Raw genomic sequence first — 20,776 nt, 5'->3', positions numbered from 1 at the left:
CTTCTGCTATCCATTTGTTATTTAATAGCATATTATTTAGTCTCCAGGCTTTAAAATAGCTTCTATTTTTAAAATTTTATCATTGATATCTAATTTCATTCCACTATGATCTGATAGTATGAAGAGTATTCTCTCTCTCTCTCTCTCTCTCTCTCTCTCTCTCTCTCTTTGATAAGAATTGTTTTGTGGCATAAGATATGGTCTATCTTAGAGGATTCATGTGCTGCTGAGAAGAAAGTGTATTCATGTGTTGATGGATGAAATAGTCTATAAATGTCTGTTAAGTCTAAATTATTGATTGTATTATTTAGTTCTGTAATTTTTTTTGTGTGTGTGGTTTTTATTTGGAGGGTCTATCCAGTAGTGACAGAAGTGTATTAATGTCACCCAGAATTATTGTACTGTGGTCTTTTTGGTTCTTGAAATTGAGAAGGATTTGTTTGATGTATGTATACGCTCCATTGTTTGGGGCATAAATATGTATGATTGTTATGTCTTGCTGATATATAATCCCTTAAGCAGTGTGGAATGTCCTTATGAGTAACTTTGGCTTAAAGTCCATTATATCTGATATTAAGATAAAGTGTTTATGGTATTGCTTGTTTAGTCAATCCATGTGAGTGATATGTTTTTTTTCCCATCTTTTAACTTGGGTCTATGGATGTCTTTGCCTGCTTGGTTTCTTTTCAGAATCTCTATCTCTTCACTGAAGTATTCTTTTACCTCCTGAATTTTCTCTCCAATTTCACTCCTTACTTTACTTCACAGAGCAGTTCAAGTATGTACATTCTAAACTCCTTCTCTGACATTTTTTTTCCACTGTGATGTCATTGGTCTCTATTGTTGGTGCATCTTGGTTGGTTTTGGACGATTTGTTCCCTTGTTTTTTCATGCTATATATAGCCATAAACCAAATAGCCCCTCCTATGACACCAGTATTGTCCCAATAAACAGAAACGATGTGCTTAGTTATCGTCTATGATAAAAGCAGTGAGTTTGCAAAAGGGTTTACAATTTCAGGTGGTGGACCAAGAAAAAACAGGAGTGGTGTAGGATGGGATGTTTATGAGGAAGGAAGAGAGAGGATAGAAGTAAAAAATTATAAGAGTGAAAGAGGGAATAATTGAGGTTGATTTTTAGCAGGAAAAGAGAGAATCAAGGGAACCAAACAGATACATGAGAGAAATATATATAAAATAAAAAAATTAAAGTTTAAAAATAGAAAGAAAGAGGTATAAATGAAAGAATGAAAAACGAAACTGAAATATAATATTCAGACATCCCATTTTAGATATTTCCTGTGAGTCTCCAAACTAAGTGATACTGTATCGTAAAGCTGCCTGCCAAGTGGTATCAGTTACAGCACAAATGGTGATAAATTCTTACTGGGCCACCTTAAGTACAATTTCAGGACACAGTCTGTTCTTGACCAAAACATCAGGTGGCACATAACTGATGCATGAAAAATAGTTGATTTCAAAAATAGTAGAAATGTGAGCAAAAAGAAAAGAGAAAAGAAAGATCTTGATGAAAAATTGAACAGTTGTTTCTATTGGAGTTCAAGTTTCTCAGCTTCCTTTTGCAGCAGTCAGGTGCTATTGTCATCTGTTCTGCAACAGGACGGATCAAGGCTGGGTGCCGTGACCTGTGGGCAGGCCACAAAGCTGCAAGTGATGGGCCTGGTCAGGGGCCAAGGAGAGACTGGGGACTCTGGAGAGCTGGAGGCACCTATTGGGTTCTGGACTGGACTCAGGGAGTGGTGGATGCTGTACTGGGAAGGGAGGGAGCAGGGGACCAGGCTGTACAGGGTCCTGGCCAAGTGCTGGCCCTAGGTGGGCCCCAGGAACCTGGTGGGTGCTGGACAGGCTGGCTGGGCAAGCTGGAGGCAAAATGCCCTCACACCGTCTTCGAACCTTCTGACTTCTACCCACTGTAACTAGTCCCTCAGTCCCCAGGAGCCTCTGGGGTCATGGAGCTGGGGAGAGTCCAGCTTTCTCCTGCATCTCATCTGTTTTCATAGGGTGAAGTGCAAAGTCATGGATGTGGGTTTCCAGTTCCCTTAGGCTCTGTCGCCTTGCAGTCTCAGGATGGATCCTGAGTCTCGAACCAGTGGAGAGGGTTTTTGGGTTTTTTTTGTTTTTTGTTATTTAATATGTATCTTATTAATGAGTAAAACAGTCTCTGGATAGGCTAAGGCAGACAGGCCCTTCAGAATCAGGAATTTTCTCTTTAGACCTTGGGGAGATGTGTTATTCCTGCTGTTTGAGTTCTGGGTCGCTGAGCTAAGAGAAATGCTGCCTCATGCTAATCCATCATCTTGAGAACCCTGGTACTCTCATTTGAGTTTAGGTTTTCTTACTGAAAACTTTTCTGTATGAGAAGAACTTAATTTCAACAGTGGGGGGGGGGTGGTGGTGAAGGCGGGATATCTCTAATGGGTTTAATGTTTGACAGAGAAGCTTCACATTGTTTAGGACCCTCAGCTCCCAAGGGCCCTGATAAAAGCCAGTGAGAAAAAGAAATAAGAAAAAAAAAACACTCAATCTGGAACTCAGGTTAGGTATTTAGGACTCACACCATTCAGTCTCATCCCAACCTAGATTCTTTCTGGTGATTCTTGATCCAGTCATTCTGGGATGCTGAGAAAAAAACAGGACATGAGTTGTTTACTAGGAAACCACAATCAGCAGGTGAGTAGAGTGATCTTTACAGGAGATTCTCATTTTTATTATTGAAAAAGCTTAGGGATGTAGCAGTTTATCTATGAGTTGGATGAAAAAGCTTGGATAAAAAGCATGAATGGTTCTGGGAAGGGAGGGAGTAGGGGACCAGGAGACTCACAGGAAATATCTAAATATCTAGGTCCCTCCACCCTCCCCAGACAGTGATAATGGTTTCTATTTCTATGTACTGTCCAGCAGCACAGAATGGACACTTAAATATGTATGGATTCCATTTTAAATTGGACATATTCAGCCATATGCCAATCGATTTGGTTACTTTTATTCCATCATTTTTCTCTCAGCTTGTAGAAGACTTCAAAAAGGGTACTGATTTATTAATAAGAAATGCTCTCATTTCTGAGAATATTGGCAAAACACTTCTTATCTACCCTTGATGTCTTGTTTTAAACCAAGATTTATGAAATGATTAACCCCATTTTATTTTTATCAAAGTATCCTTTCATCACAATTCAGAAACATAAACTAATCCTGTTAAAATGCAATCAGAAGCTCAGCCTCTAAGACACTTGAGGGAGCTATATATCCATAGGGCAATTTGGCAGTATTAATAATTTGAAATTTATAAATCACTTGACTGAACCATTCTATTGCTAGCAATATACTTGCTGGTTCCATGGACATACAATAAATATATGCCAAGATATAATTACCAAGATACTGCAGCATGTGTACTGAATGTCCACAGAAAGGATAATGATTAAATCCAATACCTCATCCATATGGTATAAAATATCCTATCTTCTCCTATATATATATATATATATATATATATATATATATATATATATCCTATAAAAAAAGAGGAAACAGTAATTATACGTGTGCAGACCTGATGACAGGTATACAAGAACCAGGTTTTATTTCCACAACCACACACACACACACACACACACACACACATTTTATTCTGTTTATAATTTTCAAATCTAGAGATGGATTTCCATTTGGTTGCATTGTAAGATGTGTAAATTTTCTTCATACATTTCTATATTTTCAAAACACAATAACCAATATCAAATAAAAATAGACTAAATGAATTGTGTCTTTTAAAAATAAATCTGAATCTTGAGAAACCTAATTTTCCATTTTGATCCATGATCACTACAAACTAGTGATAAACCAGTCTCGCTGCAGGCTGTCACTCTTGCAGAAGCAACAGGTGACTCCTGGACAGACAAGTCCAACCCTAAGGGCTATGAAATATGCACAGTCTGCTAGAAATTTTTAGACTAGTATTATGCTGAAGTGGCAAGAAGAATAGGCCCAAATTGCATGATTCCAACCTGTTTCTAAAATTTATCCTGGACTTACTGAATTCAGCAAATATTTGTATTCAATATATGCTATGTTTGCTTTCCTTCTTCTAAATGCTAAAATGAACAAAAGGGACAGGAAAGACCATCGTAGTGTTTGCATTCCAGTGAGGGAAGATAAAAGGAAGAGGAGACATATTTAAACTTAACTAATAATGTATTAAATGTAAATAAAATTAAATATAAATAATACACTATATTAGAAGCAGATGTATAACAGAAAATAAAGCAGTAAAGGTACATAGGAAACACTAGTAAAAACTGCTGTTTCAAATACCATGGTCAGAAATCGGATTTTATTTGTAAGAAGCAAAGTAACTAAAGCTGTACTTCTAAATATTTTGCAAATAAATAGCCTTATTTAATATCAAAACATATTTTTATACATATTTAATGCAATTCTGATCAAAATCCCAATGGCATTCCTCAAAACATATTTTTAATCCTTGTTTGCTATAATTTGGGAAACTCCTCATTTTTTTAATGCATGACTAACAGTTGCTATTAAATTTGTAACACCTTTTTAAATAAGTAACATTTTTATATTTTTCTGTTATTTTACAAATTATGTAAAATAAATATGTAAAGTTGTACACCGCCTGCTGTTTTGGTCAAGAATGGACTGTGTCCTGGAATTGTATTAAAGAGGAAAAAGTAATTATATGTGTGCAGACCTGGTGACAGGTATACAAGAATTCATCACCATTTATGCTATAACTAATACCACCTGGCAGGAAGGTTTACAATACAGTATCACTTAGTTTGGAAACTCACAGGAAATATCTAAAAAATTTTTATTTATATATTAATGCATATTACCACACTGATCATATCACCCAGTCCATACTATTAGAAGTATGCAAATAATGAAAGTTAATTTTGATGATGTCATGAACAGAACAAAAATGTAAGATGGAATCTGTTGCAAATAATCATAATTCTTTAAAAAAATAAAATTGACTTTAAAATCATGCCAATAGTTCCTCAATAACTACAGAAGCTAAATATACAGGCTCATGAAATTATTGTATGTTACTCTTTTTGGTTTTATTTCCATATTTTATTGATGCACTGTACTTACAAATAATAATGAGATTTGCTGTTGCATACTTATACATGCACAAAATAAAACAATATAATTTGGTCACTATCACTCCCTAGTATTTCTCCATTCCCGCCCCGGCTCCCCACTCCTGATATCCTTCTTCCACTCTACTGGTCCTCTTATCTTCATTCATCAATACATACCTTGATTTTCCTTTCTCATGTTTCCACATATGAGAGAAAACATATGACTCTTGACTTTCTGAGGATGGTTTATTTTACTTAACATAATGCCTTCAAGATCCATCCATTTTCCTGAAAATGACATAATGTTATTCTTTTTGTAGCCTAGTAAAATTCTATTGTGAATATATACCACATTTCTTAATCTACTCTTCCAAGGATGGTGGTTCCATCCCTAGTATTTTGAGGAAACTCTATAGTGATTTCCATAGTCACTGTACTAATTTACAATCCCACCAACAGTGTAAAATTGTTCCTTTTACTTTGCATTCCCTCCAGCATTTATTACTGTTTGCATTCTTTTCCGTATTTTTATTGGTACATTATAGTTGTACATAATGGTGGGATTCTTTGTCACATATTCATAATATTCACAATATAACAATATGAAATTTGGCCAATCCCCAGTATTTCCCCTTTCCTTCCTCTAACCCTCGGGTCCCTTTCCTCTACTGATTTTCCTTCAATTTTCATAAGACACCCACCCCAACACACACACATTTTTGTTTTCCTTTTCCCTCTCCAGCTTCCACATAAGAGAGAAAACATATGACCCTTGGCATTCTGATTTTGGCTTATTTCACTTAATCTAATAGTATCAAGTTCCATCCATTTTCCTACAAGTAACAAAAATTCCTTTTTCTTTTTCTCTCTTTTTTCTATGAACATGGAATCACTTGATTGTATTAATATTTAAATATAGCAACTGTAAAACATAACAAAGTTGTCACATACAATGTCACATTAACATTTATATGAAATAGAAAATATTACAAAATAACATTAAATAATACAAAAACAAAAGCTAAGTAAGATTTTATTTAATGTGATGAGTGTGTTTTCCTGTTTAAAAGCTCCTTCCAGTCAGGAGCACAGAAGATAACTCTATCTACATACCTACCACACCATTCAGCCCATTTCTTCCTTTGATTTTAACTGGGTTAAATTGAAAACTCCAGCTCACACTAACTAGTTCTCATGAATAGTAGTAATAGCAGGATACTCCTTCTATCTAGCAAAGGAATATCTTCTGAAATGCTGATAAACTTAGGGTCTCAGGAATGGGGATATAGCTCAGTTGGTAGAGTGCTTGCCAAACATCCACAAGGCTCTGGGTTCAATCCCCAGCACCACCAGGAAAAACAAAACAAAATTTTAAAAAAAACAAACCTAAGTCTCATAATTGTTTGTCAGTATATATGAAGAAATAACTTTGGGATGATGCAGTACATGCATATGATTAGTTCCAATTATGAACAAACTGCCTCAAGAAGCTGGCTATTCAGTGAGATTCCTTTAATAACATTAACAGCATTTACTGCATTTTCCAATACTTCCATGAGACTCTGGAATTTCTCTGGATGCTAAAGCTTCATGATTTATAAAACAATGATTCCACACAGCAGCATTATTAGTAACTCCCAGCAACTTTTTAATTTCTCTGCAATGTTTTCCAGTTATTCTTGCTGTTCTATTACTTGTAATACTTTATAGTTTTTCCAGTTGAATTTATATTGACCCACAATGCGCTTTCATTTTTCTGTATCAAATTCACTTGGATGTGAGTTTAAATTTAAGAGGTACAAAAAAATCCATCATAAAATCTAACATAAACTAGAAGGGCTGTGTAACTTCCAATATCAGTGTTTCCATCCAGCTGGATTGAAAAATTTATACCAGATTGAAACCAAATAATAAGTGTTGTTTCTAAATGTTCTTCAATAGTACAATTTCCAAGAGATATTGTGTTATAACTAAGTACTGGTTTTTTGTTTGTTTTGTTTTGTTTTCAGGTTCCATTACTTCCCCTTACTCTCCTCCATCCCTCTATTTCCTTTACTCTACTGACTTTTTGCTCTTTTCCTACAGCTTTTTTTAAAAATGTATTATGAATGTACATAATGCTGAGACTCACTGTGACATATTCATATTTGTTATTCCCTTTTCTTGTCTCTCCTCCCTCCCCCTCACCCCCCTCTTTCTCTTTCACTGACCTTTCTTCTATTTTGATGGAATCCTCCCACCCCCACTGATTTTCTCTCTTTTCCTTTAGACTGTCTTCCGCATAGGTGTAGTTTTTAATTTATCAGCTGAATTGTCATCAAAATTATAATATACCAAACGTGCTGGAAGGACAATTTTCTTCAACAGTTGTCTGAACCTTTTCTTGATTAGCAAGAAAATATGATGACAGTAAGATCTTCTCCCCATTAGCAGTAGGCCAATGAAGAAAAATTGTGTTGATATCTTTATGTCTTTTTTCTTCCTTGGAAATATTCAAGAGGCTTATCAATATGTTCAGTATGCTGAGTTTCTAAGTATCTTTTTAATTTTAAAGGTTTTAAACTTTCATTTGCAAGAATATTATTACAAATAACACACTGAGGTCTGTCATTTTCAAAAGGTTTTTCACATTTGATAAAACCATATTTTAAGTACTCTTCATTATAATATTTTGTACTTACTTTTTCCTTTCTGAAATGTGGTTCAAATGAAGTTGAAGTTGGAAGATTACAGTCAATATTTTGCTCAGTATTGTCAATTTCTACAATTACGGATCCAGAACACATTTTCTATATATTTCATTCATTATCCTCTTTCTTTTTATAAAGAAATGATCGGTTTTAACAGTAATTTATTCTAATTTTCATAAAGTATAATAATTGCTGCTAACTCAAAGAAAGAAAAAATATAGGTAACATCTTTCCAAAAATTGAACTCGAAATTTGCACATGAACTGAGTTGACTATCTCAGACTTTTCATCTCGCTGAGAGTCATGTTAATATCAAGCTATACTGCACAACAGTATACTTGCTGTGAACACTGACAGCTGCAAGCAAAGGTAGCAAATCATCCCTTTGCCAATATATATTTTATTCATCCTATCCCTTCCATCAAATGCTTTTCTTGTATATTAAAATGTACCTCCAAATTCCTTGAAACATGTACAATTTAGGCCAAGGGTCTACACAAAGCTTTTGGATATTTTATATTTTATTTTATTTTAAAAAGTTGTTCATTTTTTTAAATGATTCACAGAACTGATTTCATGAGTCATTAACGGACTACACATACGCTGCAGTACAATGCAGTGTTTGTCACTATAATTCTGTAATATAATTTGAAATTGGGTATTGTGATGAAGAATGCCTTTGATATTTTCATGGGGATGGCATTAAATCTGTGTATTGCTTTTGGTAATGTGGCCATTTTAATCTTAATTCTTCCTATCCATGAACATAAAAGGTCTTTCCTTATTATAGTGTATTTTCAATTTCTTTCTTCAGTATTCTATAACTTTCATTGTAGAGCTTTTTCATATCCTTCATTAATTTTATTTCTGGTACTTTATTTTGTGGGTGGAGGGGTATTATTGTGAATGGGATTGTTTTCCTGATTTGATTTCAGAAAATTTATTATAGGTGTATAAGAAAACTATTGATTTTTTGTATGCTGATTTGTATCCTGTAAGTCTGTAACACTCCTAAATGTCATTTCTAATTCGAAAAGCTAATTTTTATTGAATGATGAATCTAAGCTAAGGATTGTTCTAAGCTTTCTTATTTAATTCTAACAAAAACTTTACAAAAGAGGTAAAAGTATTATGTTGTAGATAATGAAACTGAGAGAAAAAGAAGTTAGGTGGATGGCATTACTCTTTTTGAAGTGAGAGTCACTATATTAATCCAGCAATATTGTGTATATTTATATCTATAAACATGTATATCTGCATATATATACACATATATATGTGTATACATATGTATGTATGTATGAATCCTGTTGCATTTTGTTAGCTATATGAAGATCCAATTAGCAATATTTGGGGGCATACATGATTTTGCAAATAATTGACAGGTGCTCATGTGTCTAGAGCACATAGTAGGGAACCACTGGTAGAGGTTTTCATTGGTATATATGGATCAAACTCTCTTGTGACCTGGGTTGTAGAGCTCCAGGCAGCTTGATGCTCCATTAACACAGTAATTAGTGTTGCTGGAAATTCAGTGAAGGAATGCACCTCACCTAAGAACCAGGAGTCTTGAAGTCTTCTCATTCTGTCTCAATCCTTTTCCTCCTCCTTGTACCTCATTTTCATCTCCATAATGAGAAAGACTTTGACTTACAGGTTTTGAAGATCCATTCCAGCTATAACTTCTGTGACTCCATACATCGTGGAGAAAGACATCGAACTTTCTTTAGCAGGTTTTTAGGATGTACAGAAGTAGCCCAAGCTACTTTCCCCAGTCCCCCAAAAAGCATAAAGCGGAAATGTAATTATGGGTACTTCCCACATAAAATGAGCAGTCACTTTGAGAAAAAAATAAGATTACATAAATCTCTAACATTTTATGGGATGAAATGAGTTACAGATATTTACTACATACTTTATCTTGTATTCTACCACTCTAGTTCAAAGAAAGTTAATATAATATACTGGATCTTATAGCCATGGTAATCTCCATCCCCAAAAATCTTTAAAATCAAACTTGTACTCATAAACATATGAATTTGTATGTTCACTTGCCTTAAGGAAGGTAGAAAATGCAAATGTTTCCTAAAATTACATTTGAGTCTGTGACTTAGAATGACTTGTAGTATTATCCCCAACAAATATTGAATATGTATTACATTATTCCACCCCAGGGCCTGGAGGCTCTCAAGACATGGCCAGACACTTCATCTTCTATTTCATCCTGCTGACTGCGCTGATTGACAGAGCACAATGCTGCTTCTGTGATCACTACCCATGGACTCAGTGGTCCAGTTGCTCAAAAACCTGCAATTCTGGAATCCAGAGAAGGCAGAGGTAGGTGTGAGCTATGTAGTTTTCCTTTGTGTCCTGGGAGACCTTGAGGATGGAGAGAACAGTATCAGAGGTGCCACACTAAGATATAGGGAAAAATATATCTCAAACAAGAGCTAATAAATTTGAATGGAATTTGAAATCTTTTGCACATAAAGTTAAAACAAACTTTTTTTGTATTTTTATTTGTATTTGTTTTTATTCTTCCATATTTTTATTAACGCATTATAGTTTTTCATACGGGCGGGATTTGTTGTTTACATATTCGTAAATGCACACAATGTAACAATATAATTAGGCCCAACATCACACCCCATTTCTTCCCCTTTCCCTCCCTCCTCCCTCCTCTTGGTTCTTTTCTTCTATTCTATTGATCTCCCTTCAATTTTCATGAAATCCCTCCTAAGACCTTTCTTCACCTTTTCTTCTCTAGCTTCCATATATGACAGAAAACATAACAACCCCCCGACTTTCTAGATTTAGCTTATTTTGCTTAACATAATGTTTTCAACTTCCATCCACCCTCCTGTAAATGACATCATTTCGTTTTCCTTTGTGGCTGAATAAAGCTCCCATCATGTCTATGCAACATTTTCCTTATTCATTCATCTGTTGATGGACACTTAGGCTGGTTCTACAGTTTGGCTATTGTGAATTGTGAGCAAAGCCTACTTTTGTTCTCTCTATAAAAACAAAGGACACCAAAAAAGTTAATTAAGAATCTGTGTGATATCTTCAGTTGACTGACTTACTCAGAATTGCTTTGCAAGCTTTTTTCAAACAACATATAACTCTGCTTGCTTACAGTGAGTAAGTTAATTACAAAGAATTTTCTACTCATTAAACTGAGCCTAACAGGACCTCAGTTGAGCAGCACTGATTGTTGGCATACACAAGATGGCAAGAAAACTGTTACTTGATAGGATGTAGTATTTAGTCTTTTCACCAATTCATATTACCCACCCCTCATAATTTCTGTAACTTTGTTAAATGTTTCTGTACCATGGAGATGCTCACATGACTTGAGAGAGAAGGGCATATGGTTAATCTGTTTTAACTATTATAGCACATTTTACAGACTTATTTTAGAAAACTATTTTTACATATGTAGTGTGAATTACATGAAAAGTACCAATTGACTTCCAATAAATCATTCACTAAGTGTATGACAAAAGATTTGCTTATAATACTCTTCTACTCAAGAGTCCTTCAGGACCTCTCTACCTACCAAATAAAGTACAATATATGCCATGCCTCTCAATCACACACTCCTTCCTGGATGGTCATACAAGCTTCTCACTCTCTCTTTCAACTCTAATTTTGTCATTCCCTCTGAATACCTTACGCCTTTTATCTGGGGAATTCACATACATTAATCAAGATGTCTCTCCTGTCACTTTGTATTTCGATCTTCAGCCTCACATTACCCTGACCCTGTCTGAATCATTGTACTTACACATTTTGTTTTCACCTTTTAAGAAATTTACAGGGATTTTCTTTCCTGTATTCTTTCTTTTCTTTTCCTTCTGGTCCTTTCCAGGAGATCTATAAGGCCAGCTTCATGAATGTGACCAGTACAGTGGCACAGACCCCCAAGCTTAGAATGGCTTCATGCTTGGTTACATGATCTGTCATCACTGTCTTGAAATTCTTTGCTTTGGAACAAGAGATCCCTTTTTTTTTTTTTTTTTGTACTGGGCCTCAAAAATTCTGGAGCTGATCTGAGTTCCTAGTGTGTAAACCATAAATATGCCAACCTGCCCAAATTCCCATGAAAACTTGCTCTTCTTTTATTCTCTGTAATGTTTAATGACATTTTTTTTTTACAGAGTTAGGGCCAAAGTGAATAACTCTAAGCAAATTTTTTTCCTTATTGTTGCAGACAAATAGTAGTAAATAATTACTATTGGGATAACTCATGTGACCAGCTTTGTACCAAAGAGGAGACCAGGCTATGTAACTTGCAAACATGTCCTATCAACTGCCTCTTGGGAGATTATGGGCCGTGGTCAGACTGTGACCCATGTATTCAAAAACAGGTAAGTAATGCCTGGACTCACCCAGGATATCTGAATCACAACCCAGTAGTTCTCTGATCCCTGATAGGTTTAACAGCACAGAAATACTAAATTGCTTCAGATTCTAAAGATAAACTATTCCACTACCACTGGGAGAATTTTTTCATTTAGCAGTTGATTTTTGGAGGGGGTGGAAGAAGGATTCACTTTCTATGCCTTGACGTCTTATGAATACCAAAAGGAAATTCTACTTCCAGGATTGCTCTTATTTTTATCCATATCTGAATTCCACTGCCTTTACCTTCTGAGAATTTTGAAAGAGAAATCAGGTACAGATTCCAGTCCAGTGCTTCAAACTAACCAGAGGTGAGAGGAATGAATCAAAAGCCTGACTTTTTGCTCTACCTCTAAGTCACCTCTCCCTGTAGGAAAGTCCCCCATTATGTTTATTGTTCCCAGCTTCAATATTTACCCACCTCATGCTCATTCCTGTAAGGGCAATGACCCATGTGAACCCAGTCAGGGTCATGTGTGCTGAGTATGCACATTTTAGAGAAGAAAATGAAACTCATGTATGGAGCACACATTCTCTGAGAAAAACTATTCTGGGTCCCTTACATGTACCACTTTATTCAAACTTCACATCACGTAATATTTTTCTACCCATTTTATAGAAGAGTAAGTTATAGCTCATTAAGGGTTAAATAAGTTGCCCAAGAATATATACCATTAATTAATGAAGCAGCTACATTTTGAACTTGAACTTTTCCATTGTCAAAGTCAATACTTGTTAGTCTTGTCATATTTCTGTCCTTCCCTGACTCTCAATTTTACTACTCACCATTTAAAATCCTTTTAAAGTGTGGAGATTGTGTCAACCTTAGTTTCCATGGTGACTTCCTTATGCAAAAAGAACCTCAAAATCCTTTCATATCTCTCACCTCACAAAGTCTTTGAGATATAGAAGGACTATTGTTATTGCTTGGAAGAATTTACTGTGCTCAAGAGATGCTCAGTAAACAGTTATACATTTGATGTTGATGCAATAGAGGAACCCTTAGAAATCATTTTGCCCCACTTCTACATTTTACACGTCAGGAAACTGAGGTCCAAGAAGGTAACGGTTTCCCTAAATATGCTAATAAAACTTAGGAAACACTACCACAGGAGGAATCACCACTGTAATTGGAAAGCCCAGTTTTCTTAGATGCATTTTGACCTTCGTCCTGCCTTGAAGTTACTTACATTTTTCTCCTTTCCTTTTAGACTAAAGTTAGATCTGTCTTGCGTCCTAGTCAATTTGAGGGACAACCATGTACAGAGCCCCTGGTGACCTTCCAACCATGCATTCCATCTAAGCTCTGCCAAATTGAAGAGACTGACTGCAAGAATAAATTCCGCTGTGACAGTGGTAATGTACTTTTGTAAAATGTTCAGTCGCCATAAAAAAATGACCTGACTAAATCAAAGCTAGTACAACTGACTACTTGTTTACCAAGTAGTGGTGCTAAGGCCCCTACAGAGAGAAGAATGGGAAAAAAATAAAGGCACATTTTTTTAAAAATTGGCTATTAATAAACACGACTGTATGTAAGAATAATTGAAAAGAGGTAACAGATTAAAAAATATTAATAGTTTATTAAGACAATAATATTGAAATATGTTAGAGGGATGACTTGAAATGATGTAGCAAATTTTCTAGATCGACTCAAAGGAAATTCCAGAAGACAAGATGAAAATGATTTGAATGATGGTAACATTATCTACAAGTCCAATCCTCTTCACATGCATGAAATCTGATATCTAAGTATCATATTATAATCAAATCTGGACTATATTAATCTTATGTATTCTTTTGTTAATTAACAGCTCTTTAATGGTTACCATTTTGAATATTCTACATCAGATTTCTGCAAACTTTCAGTAAAGGACCAGATGGCAAATATTTTAGCTTTTGTAGGCCATATGGTCTATCTTGCTACCCCTCTGCTCTGGCACTATAGTACCAAAGCTGTCCTTGACAGTATATAAACAAATGAGCATGGCCATGCTCCATTAAAATTTTATACAGAAACAGGTCAGTGTTAGCACATGAGCCCTTATTCACTGACATCCTGTCTAAATAGTCAATGTGAAGTTACAACTAAATTAGATTTCAGATGAATAAACTCTATGTCATTTCTATGTACTCTGGGATCTACTGAAAAGTAAAGTATTTATAACAAGATAGCAAATTTCAAATTCCTTAGAAAATTTACCCAAGAGCTTGGAACTAACCCTCCCCCACACAACCCCCACCACCTGCTTAATAGTCCCTGCCTCTTGCCTTTAGCTTTGCCAACATTTCTGGATGTCAGGCAGAAATTCTGATGTCACACTTTCCCTTTATGCTACCCCAATTCTGGGAAATGAGAGTGGGATTTGGGTAGGGAAATATACATCATGTCTACATGAATAAGGTCATGTCACAAATTGACTTGAAGAGAAAAAACAAACAAAATTTTAATGACAATGGCTGAGGGTGATACAGATGAGAGCATTACATCCAGAATATTAACCAGGTTTCAACTGTGTGAATATTTCAGTGAAATTGGCACAGTTGCATTAAAATAATTTGGAAATAATAATCTAGTTTATATATATTATTAAATTAAACTATAGTTATACAATAATGATAGAATAATTATATTATCTTTTTAATTTTTTAGTTGTAGATGGACACAATGCCTTTATTTTATTTATTTATTTTTATGTGTTGCTGAGGATGGAACCCACTGCCTCACATGTGCTAGGCAAGCTCTCTACCACTGAACCACAATCCCAGCCCCAATAATTATATTGTACATCATGTACCATATTGAAACTTTCATACATGTTTCCAGATCATCCCACATTTTGGAATGATGCGACAAATTGAGTTAAAATCAAGATTTAGAACTGAATTACAACTATTTGAAGCTGTAAAGATGGTTTTTGCAACAAATAACCAGAAAAGGCTCCTTTATTTCAGTAGATGTTATGAAATTCATTACAAAAGAGTTTTTAATAAGCCAAAAATATTCACAAGCTTGAGAAGGCTTTTGATTTATCCATGAATCACCAGGACACAATGACTGATTTCAGAAAAGTTAGCCGTGTAAGTACAGCTAGTTTCCAATTCATCAGTTAAATGTCCATAGACATTTTTGATGGAAAACACACACACACATACACACACACACACACACACACACACACACACACACATACACGCACAACTCCAAACCCTGCATTATTGCATGTCTGTAGTATTTGGTAAGCAGATAACACCCAGAGCTCCCCTGTCCAGACCCATTTACCCAGAGCTTTTAGATGTCCCCACAGTCCATCCACTGACTGGTTAGCCCCCAGCACAGGTTTGGTTGATATCCTTTCTGATTTAGGGATTCCATGGCTTTTTGTCTTTAACTATTCCATTGTATGTGATATGCTGTTGTATGATCCTTTTAAAAACCCACAAATGCCACTGGGGATGAGAATGAGGGTTTGGATGGACAATTGTTTGCCTGACTTAGGATGTTATTTGGCCCTCACTTAACAAGAATTAGTTAAAACTAATACTCTATGTTAAACAGACTCACCTTGTTTTATTTCTTCCCTCATAATCACTGTACAGACTATCCCAAGAGTCCCCAAGATTAAATATATTATTTTAATGTACACATGGATTTTGAGAATTCTTCATAAGACTAATTCCCATGCCCTGTGAGCACTTCTCTCTCAAAGCCCTAATTTTAAGCATAAAAGATTAGAGAATTTACACTGATTAAAAAAAAAAACAGTGCAAGTATAGCAGGTTTTCATTGACCAGCAATATGTTCATAACTATTGATAAAACAGAACAAAATAAAACAACCCTGGTATTGCAGTAACAGAAATCAGTTCAAGTAGGCAGGAAACACCTGAACAACATCTAAAGGATTGCATATTTCCAAGGGTCAGTATATACAGTAATCACCCCCTATCCACAGTTTCACTTTCATGGTTTTAGTTTCCCATGGTCAACTACAGTCCCAAAATACTAAAGGAAAAATTTAAAAAAAAAAACAATTTTTAAATTTTAAATTGCACAATTACATTTTATTCTGAATAGAGTGATGAAATCTTGTGCCATTACATTTTGTCCTGACCAGGACATGAATCTTCCCTCTGTCTAGTATATTCACACTGTATACACTACCCACCCATTAGTTTCAGTTATCAGATCAACTACCAACTTGTGGCAATGCTTGTGTTTACTAAATCATTAATAATGTACTCCAAAGCTCTACAGTAGTGGTGGAAATTCAGATATGTCAAAGAGAAACCATAAAGTGCTTCCTTTAAGTGAAAAGGCAAAAGTTCTTGACTTAAAGAACATTTTAAAATAGTAAGCTGAGGTCGCTAAGATCTAGGATAAGACTGAATCTACTATCGATCAAATTATGAAGCAGGAAAAAGAAACGTGTGCTGATTTGGCTTTCAGACCTCAAATTGCCAAAGTTATCGTCACAGTGTGTGTTAGCTGTTTAGTTAAGATGTAAAAGGCACTTTAGTTAATGTATAGGATTTGACACTATCATAGTTAATATATAGGATTTGACACTATCAGAAATTTCAGGCACAGAGTCTTGAAACCTAATTCTCACATATTAAGAAGGCTGTATGTGCATGTGCTAGCTAAAATATACTAACTCTATGAATCCTGTAATATTAAAACTGCCCTTCGTCTTTCCCTGCCTATAAGATATATTTGTGACTTAGAATATTGGTTCCTTTCTGTGTTGTATTCCACTGAGTTTTATTCTCAGCTATGTCCCACTAGGACTATATTACTGTTGTCACATATTCCTAAACATCACTCAAGAGGTATTGCCACAGTCTGGCTGGGCAAACTAACCAACAGGGGGGGGGGGGGTGTGATGAGCAACTTGTGAAGATTGATACTACAGCGGGAGCTGCTTTTTTGCAGGACAGCAGAGGTATATATACTTAACTAATTACACACAGCTTATCTTAATTAACACAAACTAGATACAGCAGTCAACCCATAAGGAATCCTCATCATCTTAATGATTACACACAGCTTAACTGAATTGACATCACCTAGACACAGCAGTCAGTCATTAAGGAATCTCCATCATCTTAATGGCTCGCTGGCGTTACTCAGAAACCACTCCTCCTAACATACTGCCAGGCGCCATCTTGACTTGGTTGTGGTCCTCATCAAGGTATCATCTTTCTTTCATTCCTCTACTTGCTAATTGGCCCCTTTCAGTATCAAATGAATAGATTTGCTTATATTCTCCTGTATCCTATGCCCTAACTACAAAGCTAGGCTAATAACAAACATAACCTGCATGGGTATCCTGACTTCTTAATAAAACATCATGCTTTCATAAGGTGAAACTATACCAAAAATTAGATTCTTCTTAAATTTGTAAGTGCCAGGTTCAAAAAAATTCTAAATGTAATGTAGATTCATTTTTTCATTTTTCAAATGGAATCATCTCTGTTTCAAATTAAATCATCCATTCTGTTCTTTCCTTTAAAGCAAATTAAAGATACATTGTTGTGTGTGTGTGTGTGTGTGTGTGTATGTTTTTTTTTTTAGACACCTCTTCCAGGTTATATCTTGAGATTGACAGAAATTCAATTTCATCTACATTTTCATTTTTGTATGATTATGCTTCTTGCAGGTATAATTATAATAATGGTCTGGACACAATGCAAGATCTTGAATAATCAAAGGAAGATAATTATTTTCATTACACCCTACTTTTTATGTGAAGATTATTAAATAAAAGACTTGAAACTAAGTGCTTTTTGAGGAACCCCAGCTATCCCACTCCTTGGTATTTATTAAAAAAAAAAAACCTAAACCCAGAATACTATAGTGATATAGGCTATAGGCATATCAATGTTTATGGCAGCTCAGTTCATAATAGCCCAGTCATGGAACCAGCCCAGGTGCCCATCAACAGACAAATGGATAAAGAAAATGTTGTATATATTCAAAATGCAGTTTTATTCAGCCATAAAGAATGAAATTGTGGCATTTTCTTGTAAATGGATGAAACTAGAGAATATCATGCTAAGTAAAATAAGGCAGAACCAAAAGTTAAGGATCCAAATATTTTCTCTCATGTGTAGAAGCTAGACCAAAATGAGGGGGAAAAGATGCTCAGGGAATCCCATTAAAATAGAAGGAAGATCAGAGGAATAGAGGAAGTGGGTTAAGGGGGAGGCAGGAACAATGGGAAAAGAGAGATCTGCAGAATAAAACTGGCCAAATTGTACTCTGTTCATATATTAATATAACAGTAAATTCCACCTTTATGTATATCTGTAAATCACCAATTAAAAATAAATAAATAAATAAATAAATAAATAAATAATGGGAGAACAGTGGAGTAGAGGATGAGGAATAGGAAGTTGGAAAAGGAGAGGGAAAAGAGGAGGCACTGGGAACTGAAATGCAGCAACATTTCATGCATATATTATTATATCAAAATGAACCCACTATTATGTGTAACTATAATGTACTATTAAAAATGCTTTTTAAAGAGACAGGAACACATCCCAATTCATACCACTACGCCAAGCAGAAGTGTCGTAAGAAAATTATAAAACAATATCCCTCTTGATTGTGGATAAAAAAAATCTTCAGAAAACTGGCTCTAACAACATATAAATCAGTTAGACCTCAATATATCATGCTAGTAAAATAAGGAAAAATATTTCAAAAATTTGATTGAACAGAATACCCAATTTCCCTAACCATTTTAGTCAAAAGAGTAATGCATAGCTATAGTGAGATTCCAATCACCATTTAAACTAGTCAACCAGATAATCATGAGTAAGGCATTTAATTTTTGCCAGTGATACCAGTAACAACGGTACACAAAGCAAGAGACTAAAGGATAGGAAGGAGGGCTGTCATTATAGCCAAGGCATTTTAATTTGCACAATATGCAGTTACTCACTGATTTCAAGGATCCTTATGAAAGTCAGCAAGACAAAAAGGGAAGGAAATTATCTGAGTTCATGGAGTTTGTATTATTTGTCAAACTCAGGTAACTTGCTGCCTCAGCACTTACTTTGTTACCATGGCACTTAAATTGTCCAAAAATATAATTTCAGATGATAAGTTACATGTATAAAAACAATTATATACAGTAATTATATCTAGGAAAATATATAGCAAGTCTATTTTATCAAATAAATAACAATTTACAGTGAAATAGTGACTTATTTAAAACACACAGATCCCAAGTGTGCGGTTTGATTTTAACAAATGTGTACACATTTTTTTACGACCATATAAACAACCCCCAGTGAAGATTTTGAAAGTTTCCATATGCTCAAAAAGTTCCCCTCTTCCTTCTAGTCAATGCCTCACCTTATTCTTGTTCTTGAAAATCATACAGGAATTATACAGCTTGACTCTTATGTGTGCCTTCTTTTGCTCAACATAAATCTTTAGAGATTCAGCCATGTTATTCTTGGTACCAGTAGAGTGAGTGAGTGAGTGAGTGAGTGAGTGTAAAATAATATTTTTTTCAATAAAAAGGACTCAAGCCAGATGTGGTGGTGCACACCTGTAATCTCAGCAACTTGGGAGACTGAGGCAGAAGAATGGCAAGTTCAAGGTCAGCCACAGCAATTTAGCAACTTGTTGAAACCCTGTCTCAAAATAAATAAAAAGGGCTGAGGGTGTGGCTTAATGGTAAAATCCCCTGGATACCAAAACAAAAGAAACAAAAAACCCAGGGGCCCAGCCTTATCATCTGAATGAAAAGAAAATTCTGAACCTACGGGAAATTCTATTTCTATAGAGCATGATCTCTACAGCAGGTTCAGCATGATGAGATTGCAGAATTACTTTTCTTTTAAAAAATAATGAGAACTGTCAGCAACTAAATCATCCTATGGTGACTCGTATAGACTCAAAATCTAAGGGAAAATATCAGTTTAGCACTCCCTTTCCATACTAAACTGTTATGAAAAGTAATAAAAACTTCTGTCACCCTTCCCTTAAAATGTAAAATGTTTGTGTCTCAACTTAGTACACTTTCTTAAATGTGAATGTGTTACAACACTGTTGTGTGCTTTCCTTGACCAGGGCGATGTATTGCCAGCAAGTTAGAATGCAATGGAGAAAATGACTGTGGAGATAATTCAGATGAAAGGGACTGTGGAATAACAAAGGCGGTATGCCCACGGAAGTATAATCCCATCCCCAGTGTAGAGTTGATGGGCGCTGGGTATGTAACAGTTTTTTTATCATTTGGGGGAAAGGTATCTCAGAATGAGTGAGCTAGAGGCAGCAGTGCAACAGAGAGCCACATCATGAGCCATCTTCCTCATTAACTTCTTACAATTTCCACGAGCCCCGTCTGATACTGTGTTAGCTATCACGTTCAGGCAGCATGTGGTCCCGATCCTCATTGCTAGGGTATAAAATAATTTGGAAATGTTATGGGTTCTTTTTCTTGTTCTAATTCTCACACATGCCTCTGAAAGCCCTGTTATGGATCAGGTAGGTTAGCTGGAGGCAAGCCAGTCTAGGAGTCACCAGCATGGAA

General features: G+C 35.3%; 1 protein-coding gene across 1 annotated transcript in view; it reads left to right on the top strand.

Annotated features, from left to right (window-relative positions):
- Positions 1 to 20,776, top strand: part of C6 (complement C6) — an 83,671-nt gene that overhangs the window by 11,354 nt on the left and 51,541 nt on the right. Inside the window, exons 2-5 of the mRNA XM_081302820.1 lie at positions 9,993 to 10,155; positions 12,035 to 12,191; positions 13,437 to 13,581; positions 20,314 to 20,455. Coding sequence (XP_081158946.1) covers positions 10,013 to 10,155; positions 12,035 to 12,191; positions 13,437 to 13,581; positions 20,314 to 20,455 — 587 coding nt within the window. The 5' untranslated portion in view covers positions 9,993 to 10,012. The remainder of the gene's footprint in view (positions 1 to 9,992; positions 10,156 to 12,034; positions 12,192 to 13,436; positions 13,582 to 20,313; positions 20,456 to 20,776) is intronic.

This window comes from Spermophilus citellus (genome assembly GCF_964194105.1).
Source record: "Spermophilus citellus genome assembly, chromosome: 1".
Taxonomy (NCBI): Eukaryota; Metazoa; Chordata; class Mammalia; order Rodentia; family Sciuridae; genus Spermophilus; species Spermophilus citellus.
The sequence above is the reverse complement of the archived record's forward strand: the minus strand, read 5'-3'. Positions and strand labels throughout refer to the sequence as shown.